This window comes from Chinchilla lanigera, unplaced genomic scaffold, assembly GCF_000276665.1.
Source record: "Chinchilla lanigera isolate Chin_1 unplaced genomic scaffold, ChiLan1.0 scaffold00111, whole genome shotgun sequence".
In the NCBI taxonomy this organism is placed as follows: domain Eukaryota; kingdom Metazoa; phylum Chordata; class Mammalia; order Rodentia; family Chinchillidae; genus Chinchilla; species Chinchilla lanigera.
Genome location: NW_004955512.1, coordinates 3,049,599 through 3,067,587, shown reverse-complemented (window position 1 = coordinate 3,067,587; position 17,989 = coordinate 3,049,599). Strand labels below are relative to the sequence as shown.

At 40.0% G+C, this 17,989-nt stretch overlaps 1 protein-coding gene across 2 annotated transcripts in view; it reads left to right on the top strand.

The window, feature by feature from the left end:
• Pcsk5 (proprotein convertase subtilisin/kexin type 5) overlaps positions 1-17,989 on the top strand; it is a gene marked incomplete at its 5' end in the record, with an annotated part of 418,607 nt that overhangs the window by 265,853 nt on the left and 134,765 nt on the right. The window contains 5 exon segments of one of the 2 annotated variants that reach the window (XM_005408310.2): positions 3,261-3,345; positions 6,788-6,885; positions 7,307-7,436; positions 7,857-7,972; positions 10,925-11,128. In XM_005408310.2, the coding sequence (XP_005408367.1) occupies positions 3,261-3,345; positions 6,788-6,885; positions 7,307-7,436; positions 7,857-7,972; positions 10,925-11,040 (545 nt within the window). In that variant the 3' untranslated portion in view covers positions 11,041-11,128. 2 annotated transcript variants of the gene reach the window in all.

The following is a 17,989-nucleotide window of genomic DNA, read 5'->3' as shown; positions in this document are numbered from 1 at the left end:
TTTCAATGACATTGGAAGGAATATTTAGCTTTTATGAAACCTGCACATTGCTTAACACCAGACAGGTTCTAGCCAGTTTATTTTAAGAGACAGTTTAGAAGCACTGCATAAAAATTCTTATCTGACTGTATCAGAGGGTCCTCAAGACCATGCCCAGATTCAAGATTTGCTAGGAATGGTCATCAGTCTCAAGATACACATGTACTCTTAAACACATAGTTATGGTTTATTAGAGCAAAAGGATAAAAACTAAAATCAGCTAAGAGAAATGGCGAAGTCCGGAGGAAAAAGGGCACCAGCTTCCAAGAGTGCCCTCCAGCGCAGTCACTCGGGACGTGCTTCATTACACCAGCAAGAAGTTGTGACAAACATCAAAACATTGTGGGCTGAGTGTCAATGGAGACTGAGTGCCCGGGCACCTCCCTGACCAGCTCCTGGTGGCAAGCCAGGCCATGCACCAAAGTGTCAGGCTCCCGGACAGAAAGCATGTTCACTTTAAGCCATATTGTTTTCACACGTTTAGACAACATGAGCCACTCTCACCAGAGTGGCAGAAACTCTCTAAGCGAGAAATCCAAGTTTCTAGTTGCCAATGGGCCCCCTAGGTGGATTTACATAGGGTAAGCGACGGTAGCAGCTGGGCCTGCTCTTTACTGCATGTGCACCAGGTGTGAACAGGCTGTACTGTATCAGAATGTACACTTTGAAAAGTTTAAATTGCATGGCTTTGTTATAAATGTAGGGTGAACATATGTCAAAGGCATATAACTCATTAATGAGGTCACATGTAAGATGGCAAATGGGTTCCAGGATGACCAAGTACTGTATTCTCCCAGAAAGGACAAAATGAAATCTGTTTACTGAGCTAGAGGTGAAATTCAATAATTTCCTACATGACAGCAAAACTAGAATTTGGGGGGTATTTTGTCTAGAAATAATTTGCAACTTTATCAAACAAAGATCTATGCTATAATATACAACTTCAGAGTCCGGGCCTTCATCCACTATAATTAGCAAACAGACCAAGAGACTTTGTCCTGGTGCAGTGGTAGCCAACTTATGGGACGCATGCCAGAGCGGGCTGTTTGTATCACTGAAAGCTCTAAAAGGTTCACCATCCCTGTACTAGAGAATTAATGATCTCTGGGCACACCTGTTAGCACTCCAGTGTGGCCCTGAAAAGGCCTGCAGGTATCTTTTATTTCTGATTTCTGGATAATTTGTCTTAACAAAGGTGTCACACCATGGTATATAATGATTCTGAAATATGTTTTTGCACAACCTGATAAATAAGACAACCCAAGTTCAAAGAAAGAAGAGCTGTTTTTAAAAGATCTCTTGCTTCATAAGACATGAAATTCTCCAAATCAGAGACAGGTGTCTCTGTGTAGCACATGAGTTTTTCATCGTACCTTTACAGCACAGGGCAGGGATCTCTCCACCGCTCTTGTTTGCCCCAAAATGTGGAACATCAGCTACAATCTGATAGGGAAAGGGAAAACTGGGAGAGAAGAAGGAGCATAGAGAATCCACAGAAATATTCAGTATTCCTTGGAGAGTGAAGTCAAAACTCTGTCAAGAAGGCTGGATCTTGGAAAAGAAATTTGGTTCTAGATTGTTATGTGACAAAATCAGAATAACTGAGAGATTCGTTTGTTTTCTTCTGGTAAGGCTTGGTGCATGCTAAGCATGGACTCTGTCACTGAGCTACTCCCCCAGCCCTGAAGGGCCTAATCTTTTTTGGAGAGTCCGGGAGAGGGCTAATTGAGGAAGGAAATGCAGTTACTTTAGCTTCCACTTGGAATTAGTTCAGGAATCTGCGTATCTCTCCTATGTAGTTGCTTTTCATAATAGTTCTCCTTTGATGAGTTTTTTTACCTACAACGTGGTGACCACATATAATCATGACTAGTAGTAATTGCTGCCAGTACGTTCACAGTTTATATCATCCTCTTGAATAATTTCATTAATCTCTCAAGACAAGCTGGAAGTGGGTATCCTCATAACCTCCACTTACTAAATGGGAGAATGGAGATGTTGAGTTTCCCCACCGGAAATTCTAAAAGCAAAAGGCAGGTCTAGGATGTGTAATTTTGTATCCTATGCCAATGATGGTGAACCTTTTATTTTATTTTATTTTATTTTATTTTTGGTTTTTCTCCGGTACTGGGAATCGAACTCACGACCTCGTGCTTGCCAGGCAGGTGCTATGCCACTGAGCTAAATCCCCTGCCCTGATGGCGAACCTTTTAAAGCATTCGGTGATACAAGCAGCCCACAAGTGCTATAGGTTCCCACCACTGTCATAGACCATATCCATTATTATTGATAACATAATCAGTACCATGTATAAATACCACAGTATTGTCAAGAACTTAATAGTTCCTGTGGAACCCCAAAGAACACCAACATTTAAAGACAGATAAAGGAAGAGAACCAGTGAACAAAGTTTCACTCAGTTTTACGTATACACTGCATAGTAAAGCAGATAGCAAGTCCCCAGCAAAAGTTTGTCCAAGGTAAAAGTCCTTCCTTGATATGTCAAGTCACCATTATTCACAATAGAACAATTTTTCACAATAACATAGTACATTTGCACTATTTTTCACAATAGAATAATACTTTTCTCCAGTGTGGACTTGGATTTATGTTGAAAAGGAAAACCATGATTCACAGTGCAGTTGTTCAAACCAATACATTTCTACTTTACAGAATGTAGATATTATCTGAAAGGGAAAGCATTTATATCAGTTCCACAGAAGCCATAAAATTCAAGGCACTGTTTTAGTCAAGGGAGGAAATAAGCATTGCTTTATCTTGAATCTCCACTGTAAGTTCCCTGTTATAGTACCGCTGGTCAGAGAATCCTGACCAGCTGTGGGCATGGAAGGCCCCATTCTGTGCTCACAGCCCTGCTGCCTGGCTTCAGGAGTGGGATTTTTAGTGCTGGGAGTTAGGAAACTCTGCTTGAGAAAGGGAGAAAAGCCTGTAAATTATTTAACAAAAACTTAAGTATAGGCTGTAGTTCTCTTGCCTACAGGTTGGCAAGTGAGTGTCAGGTATTTCCCAAGGCAGCAGTCCACGCTTGCATTTGCTTTACTGTGAAGTGATAATAAATGTTGATTCTGAGGCTTTTCCTGCAATTTCCTACTGAAGACTGTGGGTACTAATACTTCAGCAAACATTAGAACATCTTCACATGCTTTTATGGAATCCAGTTGACCAACTGATTTATAACGGTGCTTCTCTTTTTAAAACAGAGAAAAATCTTTGCCGGAAATGCAGTGAAAATTGCAAGACATGTACTGAATCCCATAATTGTACAGAATGCAGGGATGGGCTAAGGTAAGAGAGTGAAGGAGTTTATCAAATAGCATAGCCCACAGAGCTTCTCAATGCGAACAGACTGGGAAAAACAGGAATAAACAAGTAAACAGCACTCTTACTCTCTACCCTTGGTTTGACTCCCACAAAAGATCTTAACTGCAGTTTGCATTATCTCCACCACTAGGTATGAAAAATTGGGAGCCATCCTGGTGAAGGAAGGGTTATAAACTAAATAAATTCTCCATAGACAAGTGAGTCAGATACAAGTCAATAAAAATGACTATTTGAGAAGCATCCTTCATGCGTTTTGCCTGCATTGTGCAGGTCAGGGATTATTGTGCAGGTAATGCTGATGAATTATATTTAATCCACCTGATTAATTCCTTGGAAGGTAGAAAGTTATTCTCTTATCTTTATTACTTCTCTGCACATACCCAATCATTCTCTTATCTTAGGTACCTCAGGCTTGACTCCATTATGCTGTCTTTTGCGTGTAGATGTAGCACCAGGAGAAGTTCTCCTTGAATGAGTGCTTCACTTATTGTCAGAGTCTGACAGTTGAGAAGAGAATGTAGTACAAAGCGACTTGGTGGCCTCTTGAACGAGGTGGAGAGATCAGACCGTTCTAGGCTAAGTGAGGAGTTGGACTATACACAGAGTTAGGATTCTCTCCCACTGGATTCCTTTTGGGTATTGAGAGTGCCTTTATTAATCACTTTTGGGCGTTATTTTCATTTAGATTTATGATCTATAGTTTTGTCCCTTTTTTTTATAAGTGCATTCGGTGTTAGCTTGCTAATGAGTAGCTTGCATCTCAAGATGAAAACTTTTGCTAAATTCCAAGCTATTGAGCCTCAGCGCTCTTCATGGAGGACCTGTGGGGTGACAAAGGCAGGAAGAGAGGTGTGGATTCAAATCTCCTCTGCTGGTCTTAACGGTGATGTGGAGCAAGTCACTTAACCACTCTGAATCTCCCTGGTCTCATCTAATAGTAACCCATATTTTGCAGATTTATGGTGAAAAATAAACTATGATAACATTGTGAGGCTCCTAGTCTAGCACCTGGTACATAATTGGCCCCTGAAAAATAAAAGATTACTTGGATTATTTTCTTGATTTCTAGGGAAACTTTACAAAGTTAAACCAACACACTCTGATAGAAAATGAGAGTCATACTTTAGTTTTAATATGCCAGTAGCCATATTAAAAGAAGTAAAAAGATACAGGGGAAGTTGATTTTAATAAAATATTTTATTTAATCTAACATGTCCAAAATATTTAATTTAAACATGTGACAAACTTGAAAAACTAACGTATTTTACATTCTTTTTTGTTGCCTTATTAAATTTTCAAAATCTGGCATATATGTTCTTAAAGTGCAGCTCAATCCTGACAATAATTTTTATGAGAAATACCTCCAGTTGGGTTTTTTTAATCTAGTTGAGAAAGTAGATTTTAAAAAGCCAAGAGGTCCCAGATGTATTCTAACATTTGCCAATAACCAAACCAAGTGCGAATTTCTCAAATTTAGACATACATTAATTAAAATGATATAAAAATATAAAGTTCAGGTCCTTGGGCTGCATTAGCTGTGCTTTAAGAACTCGGTAGCCGTGTGGACGCACAGGTCTGACCCAGTGACTTCATCAGAGAAGGGCGTAGGCTTTCCCAGGACCGGGCTCCTCAGTCTCACAGGGGCAGCAGGAAGCTTCAGGGTATGGTGACCACCCTGTGTGGCGTGTCCCTTTCATTTGTCTCTTCCTACAGACTGTAGCCTCAGCCTCTTGGCAAACAGTGGCCTGATCAGAAGTGCTGTCCTTGCTTGGGAAAACCAGGCGGCCTTTATAAAATTGTGATAAGTTTTCCAGTGGCCCTCCTGCCTCCAAGAGGACCCACTGGATGCAGTGTCCTTTCTCTACCACTGCAGAAAGGGAGGAAGAGTTTCTTTAGGGGTTGTTTAAATGCCTGCTCTCTGGCCAGAAAGAAGTTCTGTGAGGATCACACACTTCTAGTAGAGCTGTCTTTGTCTCCTTGAGGCCACTTGCATTTTCCTTGAAGCTTTTGGCCTATAAATTCTTACAGAGAAGTGAAAAAGAAGTGGGAAAATATCTATACATGACACCCAACAAGAAAATGAAGTAAAATACTAACAAGAACTGTTAGGGATATCTTCTTTCTTTTCTTTTTCTTTTTTTTTCCCCCTTGTTTACTTTTTTTGTTCTTTCCTACTTTATTTAATATACATAGGAAAAAATAAACTTTAATTTTTTGAATTAGTATGATCCACATACAGCAGTCAAATAAGAGGTCAGTTAAAACAACCTAAAAGCGCTAAAAATATAGCAATTTTTGCCCATCTTCCTGAGGTACGGCCTTGTAGTATCATCAATTTGGTGGTGACATAGGGTTACATTTCCACCCTGTTTCCAACCACACTAGTTTTTCAGTGTCTAATATTTTATATTTTGTATTGTATAATGTAAATTCTGTGTATCATAATTTTAAAAATGAAACTGTAAGCTTTGGGAAATCTCATAGCTGACAGAAGGGAAGGAAAGAAAAGTGTATATTTCTCATTTGATATTCTGGCAATTTATTAGGTACCATTTTATTGTACAAGTAGAGAATAGAAACTCAAATGCATTATACATTAATGTGGTATAGATATCTCCTGGAAACACAAAAAAAATAAGAAAAATCCAGATATTTGAGAAAGCAGCACTATAGGTAATTATCCTAAATTCCTCACTAGAGTGTTTTAAATGAATAAATCCAGAAACGTAGGCAGAAGTGTATTAGAATTTGTGTGTGTGTGTGTGTGTGTGTGTGTGTGTGTGTTGCTGGGGATTGAACTCAGGGGCTTGTGGATGCTAAGCATATGCCATACCCCTGAGCCATACCCTCAGCCTGAGAATTCTGTTGTTTTGATAGAAGCAATAAAAGTTTAAAAATCAAAAGCACTTAAAAATGTGGAAAGCTACTCCAGGGACTCTGGGCTGGAGCTTGGGAAGGGGTTGTTGTTAAACTTTTATTTCAGTTGTAATTCATTTTACTATGTGTTGCTACTGCAATTAGAATTATGGAACAACTTTTAAATTTATTAGGGAGTAGGTCTGGATATTAAGGGATTGCTGGGTGTATTGCTAGGCATCGTGATTGTTTTGTCAATCCAGTACTTTTTAGATTGCTGGGTTGGAAGATACACAACAAAGCAAGAGTGTCTGTGAGTCTGACAAGTTCAGGAAACTGTCCCTAGAGCTTAACAGCATGTGCATATGCTACAGATCTCATTATGAGTACCACGAGGGGAAAAAAAGGACACAAGGTTATTTCCTTGGCTTTGAACCTCTCCCAAATCCACCGGTCTCCAAGGGTACTGTACATGTGAAGTTTGGTGAATTATGGCCGCTTTGCCTTGATTGCAAAGGTCTGCTTACAGCTCTGTTGACATTTCTCGCAGCCTGCAGGGAGACCGGTGTTCTGTCACCTGCGAAGATGGATGGTACTTCAATGGCCAGGACTGCCAGCCCTGCCATCGCTTCTGTGCCACCTGTGCTGGTACCTTCTCCCAGTTCTACTGCTTAGTCTTTGTTTCCAATGTAGTCTTTGTTTGGTTCTAGCGATCCTTCATACAACCCACTTGATATGTCTAAAGAAAATATGGGGGAATCTGTTTCTCTTTGGATAATTGTGTATGTGTTCTTCTGCAAAGTCTGCCACCAACATCCCCTCCTCACTGAGAATGTCCCAATGACATCTTCTCTTTCCAAAGAAATCGGGTGTTTTTAGCGAATAAGTTCATTTTAAAATCGGAGGGCTTTCTCCCATACAAGGAAAATAACAAAAAAAACCACAAGTAAAGTATAACATAAAATTATAACAGATGAATGTCATTTTCACAAACTGTTAAAAACACTGCCCATATTGCACCCTTCCCTGAGGCTTGGTTTCTGTTTCCTGCGTTTGTCTTGCACTAAAGGAGCAGGTGCTGATGGGTGCATTAACTGCACGGAGGGTTACTTCATGGAAGAGGGCAGATGTGTGCAGAGCTGCAGCATCAGCTACTACCTAGACCACTCTGCAGAGCATGGATACAAATCCTGCAAAAGGTAAGTGCATCTGGCACATGGCGTTAGCATTTAGTACCTGCTTCCTTATAGGACTGTCTTCATCAGTAATGAGGAAACTTAGCATTGTTAATGACAAAGTTTAACCATTTAACTTTGGACACTGCCTTACAGCTTTACCCAAGTTATCCAGTCTTTTTTTGCCTCGCAGCCACCTCAGGCTTTAAAAGTAATAGCTCTGCTTCAAATACATGCTGTATCCCCACTGACATCAGTATCTGCCTGCTGTTTTCTTTAACATTAGCAAACATTAGCAAACATTTCTTTAATGTTATCAAACATAGCAAATTTTGCAAGAAAAAAATTTTTATAGCCCTTTCAAAGAGAGGGTTAAGCTTAAGACAGTAAAAATATACCTTCTCCCATGAATGATAGGATTAAAAATTGTACATCTTTTTATAGGTGTGACACCAGTTGTTTGACATGCAATGGTCCAGGATTCAAGAACTGCACAAGCTGTCCCAGTGGGTACCTCTTAGACTTAGGGATGTGTCAGCTGGGAGCCATCTGCAAAGATGGTGAGTACAATTGCACATTTAGATCATCTGAGCAAAGAATGACCTTTCCACTGAAGGCCTAATCCATTTCCATTTTCAAAAGAAACTAACAAGCATGCATTAGATAAGGCAAGTCTTATATCTTGTTGGTGTTTATTCATCATGAACTTATGACTTCAATGGATTTGGTTTTGTATTTTTTCCATTGCAAGAAGAAACAAATTACCTATAGTCCCACAAGCCATATAGCTTCAGTTAAGGGTTTTTTTTATTAATAAACTTTACTTTTTAGAGCAGTTTTAGACTCACAGAAAAACTGAGCAAGAAACCCAGAAATATACTGTACATTTCCTACCGCTGCTTATATAGGCTCTCATAGAATCAACATCTGGCACCAGAGTGGCATGTTTGTTATGAGACAGGAGCCTACAGCGACCCATCATTTTCATCCAAAGTTTATAGTATTACATAAAGATTTGCTCTTGATGTTGTATACACTGTGGGTTTGGACAAATATGTTATGCCACATACCCACCATTACGGTGTCACACGGAACAGTTCACTACCCTGAGATTCTTCGGTGTTCTGCTTCTTTCTTCTGTTCCCCCAGACCCTGGAAATCACAGATGCTGTCTCCCCAGATTTCCGCTTTGCAAAGTGTCATGCAGTTGAAATCATATAATGCGTAGCCTTTTCTGGTTAATTTTTAATATAATTCTTTAAAGTCCTTTTCCATATGTACTTTTTACCAGATCATTAAAATACCATATACAAAGAGTTTTATATTCTGCTTTTGGCGCTAAACGTTATGCACAAGCAGCATCCCATGTCTTGTGCTTTTATAGCATCTTAGAAAACTTCACTTTTAATATCAGCATAAAATTCAATCGTGATGATTATGTAGTTTATTCTACTTTCCTGTTACTCATATTGTTCATAATTTTGATATGTAAGTAATAATCAAACAGGATCTGAACATTTTGTGAAGACTTGAAATTAGAAATTAAAACTCCAGTCTCACAGGGAACAAAAATCTCCGGGATGTGACAGTAGAAGCGATAGAACAAAGTACAGAACTTAAGACTTCTAAATGTTGGTCCATTTTTCTTTTCTTTGCACCAGTGATTCTCAGACAAGGTGCTGAGACCCCACACCTTCCCCCAAATTCTGACTGCATTGTCCCAGGCGCTGCCTGAGAACAAGTAATTTCAGAAGTTTCTCACGGGTTTCTAATGTGCAGCCTTCCTTGAGCAACCTGCGCTGCCCTGTTTCCCCTGATACTTTGGCACATGCCCAGAAAACACATTTCAATGAGGTAGAACGACATTGGATAGTTATAACAATAGAAAGCACGCACTTGAAACAAAATCAGTGTTTTAGGTTTATTTTCTCCCTTCTTTTGAATGTTTCCGGAAATCTGAAGGGAGGCAGAACTGCACTGTGGTTCGCAGAGTATCGTACAAGTATGGGAGACAAAGTGTCCCTGTCTGACCTCTAGACCTAAGCAGGTTATGAATTTCCCATGCCTGTTTCTCTTATCTTCACAAAATGAAGAAGAAAGTGACCCTGACCTTGCACAGTTATTCCACACATCCACTCTAGGAATCTCAGAAGGGCCTTAGAAACAGGTGGGCATCGAGGGCTCAGATAGCGTTGCGTACGGTCTCCCACATGCACATCATGGGTGACGGCGCCATCCAAGCCCTCCTGGTGGATCACTGGCCTGCCGCATTTGGGCTGGATCCACTCAAACTCTCTGTTCTCAGGGCTTTGGGGGCAGGGCTGTGTTTCACTATACCTTACTGGAGTGAGATGCCTGAATTGATGCCACTCCAGGGACATGTAAGTATCGCCTTTTAGTTACTAGAAAGTGTCACCTTACCTTTACTTAAAAACGTGGTTTCCTTGTAACTGAAAATACCACCAGAATATTTTTTAAGTCAGTTACCAAAAAACTGAGGGGAACTCTTAAGTGACTGACACAGGCTTGAAGTTTTCTCCTCTAACGCTTGGAAGCAACTCAGGGCCTGTGATGCTTTAACTACTTTTGCTCAACCATGGTAAGTATGGATGAAGTTGTACCAAATGGCACGCTGGTGAAAGAGGAATGTCAGGATTGTGGGCAAAAGTGGATAATGAAGAACCATTTTCAGGTCAGTTATAGAATGAGGTTAGGCTTTTCAGATCACATGGCAGGCCGTTAAGGATGGGCTATTTGCTCCCTTTCAGTTACCATATTTCCATGACTCTAAGACATGCCTTTTTTTTCTTAAATTTTGGACGTCATAATGTCAGATGAATCCTGTCATTCATAGCAGCTTACCACTGCTGTTGATGAGCAGGTTGATAGGACATAAGTGTCATTGCCAAATGTGAGACTTCGGCACTCCTTCTTGTGTGCCATTTAAAGGCGGCTCAGAAGAGCTTCAAAAGCTAAACTTGTTTAATATTCAAAAAAGGGATTATCACGTGAGCACAAAAACCAAACAGTATTATTTAACAAATACTTTTCATACGTATAAAATTATAAGCAATGAGTCACAATTTAGTAAGAAACAATATTGTCTTTGCGTTATTTAAAATAGTGGTACATCTTTAAACCCTGTGTCTTAGACTCAGTGAAATATGGTACACATGACTGTATATTTTCTGCTCCAGGGAATTCTGAAAAGAAAAATTCCTTGCTTGTGTTATGGTTGATCTCTAACTTATTCTTTTTTCAATCTTTTTTTTTTTTCTTTCACAAATGGATACCAATCACATTTCCCGTTGGACTGCAATATCTCTGCTTGAAAAACAATGCTGTTGACTGAAATCACTGTGGGTGGACCAAATTTCCTCCTTGTTGACTGCTCCCGAATGACCTCCTCCAACCCCCCAATCTGCCTCTCTGGCCAATCAAAACCTCCTTCCGTGTGTGTGCACCGTGCTCTCGACCTCCACTCCCCTCTCTCTTGCTGACTTCTGGAAAAGCAACGGAAGAGTCCTGGGCCGAAGGAGGCTTCTGTATGCTTGTGAAAAAGAATAATCTGTGCCAGCGGAAGGTCCTTCAACAACTTTGCTGCAAAACATGTACATTCCAAGGCTGAGCAGCCATCTTAGATTTCTTTGTTCCTGTAGACTTATAGATTATTCCATATTATTAAAAGAAAACAAAAAAGCCAAAAAAAAAAAAAAGCAAGCCACCTCTCTCTTTCTTGCTGTCCTTTTTTCTCTCTCTCAAGTTTGTGCAGGGAGACGGTGAACTGTTTTGTCAGAACTTAAATGGAAAAAAAAAAATAAACCTACAACAAGCCTACCTTTTATAACTGGGTGTTTAGTGCTAAACAGCCAGACCACAGAGACGGTATTGTATGACCAAAGTATTTGATGCCAAAATTTGACGTTAAAGTAATGATTTGATTTCCTGCCCTGGGTTCGAAGGTCCATTTTTTTTTCCTTTTGCATTTACTTGTGTGTTTCCTCTTTGAGATGCTTGAAAATGTTTTTCCAAAACATCACAGGAGCATATCTAGATCAAAATGAAACGGAAAGCTCTTGCATCAGTCGTTTTTCATGCTTGAGCTCACCATTGGGGAAATGATAGGAAACTAAACCAGAGAGCATGAAGAACAACCTACAGAGTTGTGTTCAGTGCCATTTGTCTTAGTGTTTCATGGTCAGACATTGATACTTTCCACACATGACTTCCTTCATGCATTATGTACTGGTTTTTGCATTTTGCTCACTTGATAAGTCTGCTCCACTGGTTTTATCGGATAGACTTGCTGCTACTGGCTTTTCCATTGTTCTTTCCGTCGTCAATTAGGTTATTTTACACAAAGTGTTCAGTAGAGTCAAATTAGCAATGGAAAGAATGAAGAAATACGTAAAGGAGCTGAGACTGATCTAGCTCCCTTGAAGTCCAGAGTGCTAACTTTACAGACCCTGCACAATCTCTTGGTGCTATCTAGCCATTAACCCCATAGCATTGTTTTTTTTAAAGCCCATCAGAAATTCCATTTGTCATGGTGGGAAGCGTTTTGGATATGATGCAGGAAATTTCTTCCTGAAGTAAAAAGTTTCTAAGAGGTCCTGTATTTTTTAAGAAATTGAATTTATTTAAGTAATATTTATGTTCGTGCTCAAGTTGGCCGGGCAATGTTTTTCAATGGTGCTTACTAGAAGTTTTTTTTTTTTCATCGTGTCATTTTATGAAAATAAAACTGGAAATTGAATATGGGTGGCATGATTGTACCCTCCTGGTTCTGTTCTTTCTCATTCTTCTCTCCTGTTCCAAGGCCATGCCCTTTCATTCCTGTCCACCGCACATCGTTGAGATGATCTGGAGTTTTCTGTCTGGGGGTTTTTGTTTTTGTTTCTTCCAAATTTCTTCACTGCTTTTCTGTGACTCCATAAACTTTTCATGGAATCTAGTAGACTGAATTATGAAACCTGTTTTGGATCAGAAATGAAACCTGATGGATCTTTTTGTAGTTCCCCTGTGTAGAGGAGAGTAGACTGATAAGCAGATTTCTTCATTTTTCATATCAAAGCTGCACAGTGACCTCATATGCTTTGGGAGCAACCAGCTGCCTTGCAGGCTTCAAGCTTTCAAGAGCTTTAATTCCAAGATGACACCAAGAAGAGGAACGATTTCAATATAGATGACCCTAGGAAGGAGCTGGGGAATGAATGCTAAGGTCTTCATCCAAGTAGCAAGCTAAGGAAAAGCCTGCCTTGAGAATATTCCTAGACATCAAAGTGAACGTCCAACCCAAGGCAAATGAATAAGTAACACTCTAATGACCCTCTTAATAGTATGCAATGCTACTGAGTCACATCTTGATTCATACATAACTAGAGAACCTACTGATTTTGCTGAACTCTCCTCCTTATCACACTGCAGGCCCTTTTGACATGAAGAACCAAAGTTAACCCTGGGTACGGAATATAGTCTTTCCACTTAAAGGCACTCGTCTTTAAATGGAGAAATGTAAACACAGCCTAAACCAAGCTCAAGTACAGTAGATGGCAAAATGAGATTTGCCTGCAAAAGAATCCAGTTAGTTGGTCCAGCCCATGATAGATGAGGCACAAGGTCACTATGATATGAAAGATAAAAATGATGTGTGTCTTTAGACCAATAATCATCAACACGACAACCAAATTCATCATGTACTGTGTTTCCCACTGGCCTTGCAGGGGCACGTTGTGGAAATACTGGTGTCACTACTAGTGTGTTACTGCCTCATTTATCTACATAACATTATTAACTAGAACATAATGCTTTGAAAGTTTAAGTTAATGTTATATATTATGTATAAATATATATATTCATAATGAGATATATGTAATAGTACAGAGTTTGGAGACGTGACGAATGCTCTAACGTTCTAGAGACAAAAGTCCTCTATCTTCTGTTCTCTTCTGTCTTTTTATTTTTAATTCACTAATGAAAAGTGACCCATTGTTAAATCCAAATCCACTTTATTGAAAAAATACTGTACATGTGTAAAATGTTCAGTTGTTTTTTTTGTAAAATATAGTAGAAACGGTTGTAATTGATACTGGCCAAAATCAATGTTATTCCATATTTTATTTTTTCTATTAAATTAACCTAAGTTCCTGTTTATTTGATCTGTTCATATCCATGTATAAACATCTCTGAAAGGGCAAGGTTATGAGAAACTTCTCTGTTTCCACATAGAAGCAAAATATTAATGACAGGGTGGAGATAAATGAAGCATCCAAATAAAATTAGAAAGACAAGATGAGCAGAGGTGGGAATTGATGAAGGAGAAAGAAACAGCAATATAAGAAAGGAACGGGTGTGATTTTACATGAACGCATGTTAAATCTCATTTTTAGAAAGCAGGTGGTAAAATATCTAGAGAAGCTTGGTGTGACTTCTAGCACATTGTATAGCTGTTGGTCCCAGTGGATTGGTTTTCTGGACCCACCCTGTCCTCTGTCCACCAGTGTGCATGGGAAAGGGTGGAGACCAAGGGCTGGGGGAAAAAAGGTGAGGAGTTTAAGAGTTGTTAAAGAGAAAGATGGCTTTGTTCCATTTGGTGCATTGTGTGTGACGTTGTCTGCTATATCCCTACATGCCTAGCAGATGACTTAGTCTAAAAGAAATCTCCAGGACATTCTACAGGGTGTGACTGGATGGTGAGCACAAAGAAAAACAAGTAGTGGAACACAGATCTTTGTGAGCCCTGCTTGAGATGCAGTCACTAGTCCAGAAGTTTCCATATCCTGCTTTTGGGGAAGAGAAGTGAAAAATCATCCTAAACAGCAAATAAATTGAGCTCTGACTAGGTTGAAAGATCTGGGGATACAAACTGGTATTAGAGAGAGATCTACAGTACAAAGTCCCAATAGAGGAATGGAGGCAAATTCGTTTTATTGACCACCTACTCAGTGCTACACAGTATGAGAATGTACAGTATATCCATGCTGATATAAATATATTCTCTCTAGATTCTCAGATAAACTCTGCGTAGAGGTACATGTATTACTCTCTGTTCACACATAAGACAACTAAGACGCTTAGGCCTGAAATAAACTGAGGTGTTGTGCTGAGACCCAATAATAAAATTTAACAATAACATAGCAAGAAGTAAATTCCAGATCTCAAACATGTGGACATAAAATTGTCAAGTTCAAAACAGGCAGAGATTCCTTTAAATCAGACTGGTCAGGATAAACTTTCGGGAATTTGTGGAACCGGAATTGGTCCATTGCCAGAGAACTTACAAGATGAGAGGTGTTCAGGGCAGTAAGGTGCTTCTGTGGCTTTAGTCTAAGTAGTCCACTGCTCAAAGGACAGAGATTCAACATTTGATAGATTAGTCAAGAGGAAAAAAGCCTACATTTTTAAATTCTAGAAGACTGATAATACTTCATCCTCAACTCTCACCTCCAAGGAAACCTTACTAATCAGCAGTCTAAATCTGCAGATTGGTCCAATTTTTCTCACCTCTTTTCCCTCCCAATACCACAGGTTTATCATACTGCTGGTCTCTTATTTCACACATCAATTTCCATCCAACAATCTACCCTTCTGTTTGAGGGACTTACACAGTACTCATAGAGAGAGGGCGATGATTGCTTCAGTGACTAATAAAGTTTCTCTGTCCACTGATCAGCACTTTGGGCACGTCTGAGTATGGAAATACAGAGTGTCTTAGCCCCTCACATTAAAAGAATGTCACACTAAGGAAATACAAAATAATGTGCCTTCTTCCCAGCTTTTATGTTATTCCACCTCACACAAAGAAAGCAATGGCAGACAGCAGCATTAGGAAGAGAAACTATATTGGAAGCAGTTTTAGATTATGTTCTGGCCCATTCAATACTTCCTCTTGCCATCCACTAATACAGAATGGCAGAGGAGAACAGAGGCCAGCTTCAGCTTGACCTCACCTGGCCCAAGCTGAGGCCTGGGCCCTAAACTTCAGTATGTGTAGATGACAGAAAGCATAAACCTGCCTTTCTTCTCTCGTCAACATCCATTCCCAAATGTTATTTTTGCTGCCAACCCATGAAATCTGAAGTTCTCAACAGAGCACTTTAGAGCCTTTGACCTGTTTAGTAAGGCCTAGCCAAGATGCACTGAATTTCCCTGTGGTTCATTGGCGCTACTTGGCTCCTAATAATGGGGCATAATCCACATCACCACGTCTCCTTTCATCACAAAGAGGTGCTACTCTGGCTTAGGCTTGGTTCTTTAACAAGAAGGGTGCAGTTAGACATAGTCCCTGCATCTCAGAGGGCCAGGATGTGACCGGATAGCAGCCGCACGCTCCCCACCTCCAAGAGACTTTCAAGGATGGTTGATTGTATGACATCTGCCCTTATTCTCTTGCAAGATCTCTGTAAAGGGATCCCATCCATTGTTTGGATGGGATTGTTTTTGTTTCTGTCCTCAGGGTCAGGTGTCACACAACAAAAGATATTTTGTACTCCTCTTTCTAGAAAATTCCAGAAACATTCACTGAAGCCTGAATTATGAGATCTTAAATTTTTTTATTTAGAAAAAATTTAAGATACATATTATTTTAAGAATATAGTATCTTTAGGCTTTTTTATTACAATGGTCTCAGCTAATTGGGCCCATACAAAAATCAGGCTAGGGAGATTAATGTTCTCATGCAGGATACATAGCTAGCAGGGGGCGTGCCTGGGACTGAAACTTAGTGCTTTGGCCTTGTGCACACACTCCCTCCTTGTGAAAGAGTGCCAGGAACAGTCAAGTCACATTACACATGTTGCAAAGCAGAGTAAGAGCTCTTTCCTGAGTGAAGGTACAAAACATGCCATAATCCTGGCCTTGGGCTTTTCTTCTTAGCGTGCAAATTAATTGTTTTCACAAATGAACATTATTATGTGTCCCTGCCACATACTGAGCTCTGAGATTCTTGTCCTCTTCTAGCTTATGTACAGTAGGAGAAAACAGACATAAAAGCATATGCCTATAATATGAAGCTATTTAAGAGTTCAAATGAGCATAAAATATTGGGAGTCCAGAGGAGTAAGCTCATCTCACCAACGAAGTGCTGAGGTCCTATGCCCTTGCACTACAGGCTTGCCAAGGGCACCCAAAACAGGATGAAGCATTGCAAATAGAGTTGGCTCCGAGGTGTACAAATAAACTGTAAAGGTCGGAATCAAATGCTATCTTAATTAAATATAAGCAGTATGCTAACTAGTCAATTGTGACTCCATTCCTGAAGAATCACATAATTAATGTAGGATGAAGGTGAGTTTTAATATATTTGATATCGTGTGGAAATCACAGAGGTTGGAGTGTCTAGGATCTGTGGGAATCTTAATATAGCCCTGCAAAAGAAAGAGAAGTTTACAAACCAGGCATAATGGTACATGCCTATAATCCTAGCACTCAGGAGGTTAGGGCAGGGTTGCTGTAAATTCCAGGCCAGTCTGGGCTGCATAGTGAGTTCAAGGCCAGCCTGAATTACATAGCTAGACTGAATTACATAGCTAGACCCTGTCTGAAAAAAAAAGAAAAAAAAGTTTACAACAGAAAGGTTGTGGCCAGGGAAGACATAGTATTGGAGGGATGAGGGTAGTTTACCAGGAATGCAAGATATAGATTCTTTCCTCTTTTCTTTGCTTTTTTATACTTTCCAAGATGTTATTTGGTCCCCTTGTTTTAAATAACATCTGTATTAGTCTATTTTCCATTGTAATAGCAAAATATCTGAGGTCAGATACTGTATAAAGACAAGAGGTTTATTTTACTCATAGTTTTGGAAGGTGAAAGTCCATCATGGCTGCATCCCATCATGGCAGAAGGCGTAATGTATGGAGGGCCTGGAAGGGGAGTGAAGCACAAGAGAAGACAGGAAGTCACAGAGATCAGGGAGGACTCAGTCTTGCTCTTTTGTAACAGCCCGGTAGCCAGGGTCCTTTGAAAACTACCTTAGTCTCTTACAAGAAAAAGGTCTCCAGTGACCCCCTGTTAACAGTTGCATCTCTGGACATTGCCAGCCACGCTGGGGACCAAGCATCCCACACCTCAACTCTTAGGAGCAAACCACACCCAAACCATAGCACCCCTGATACGCTAACGAAGGTAGTTCTCTTCCCCAACTTCCCAGCCATCACTAGCACCATCTCCTCTCGCAGTAGCTGTCACTGTTGTGGAGTACAACACATTCACCTAGTTTCTCAGCGTTCCTTTTCTATCCCAAATCCAATTTCTCAGCAAAGTAACATTACCTGTACTTCCAAATTGTACAGCTACCTTAATGCCCGACTTCTGTCTCTCCATAACTGTTCCTCTGGACAGACGCCTTCATCTTCCTTCTGGCTTCTTCTTATCCTCAGGCCTCAGTAAAATAAAATAACTTCCTCTGAAAGTGGGGCCCTCTACTACTCCCCACGCCTGTTCCCCTTTTTCTATCTTCCCCTCGCACTTATCACCATGTGACATGCTGGGTTCATTTACTTGCTTGTTGTCAGCCCACTCCATAAAAACTACGCTTTGTCAGTCTTGTTTCCAGTTGTATCTCATATATGTAGCACAGA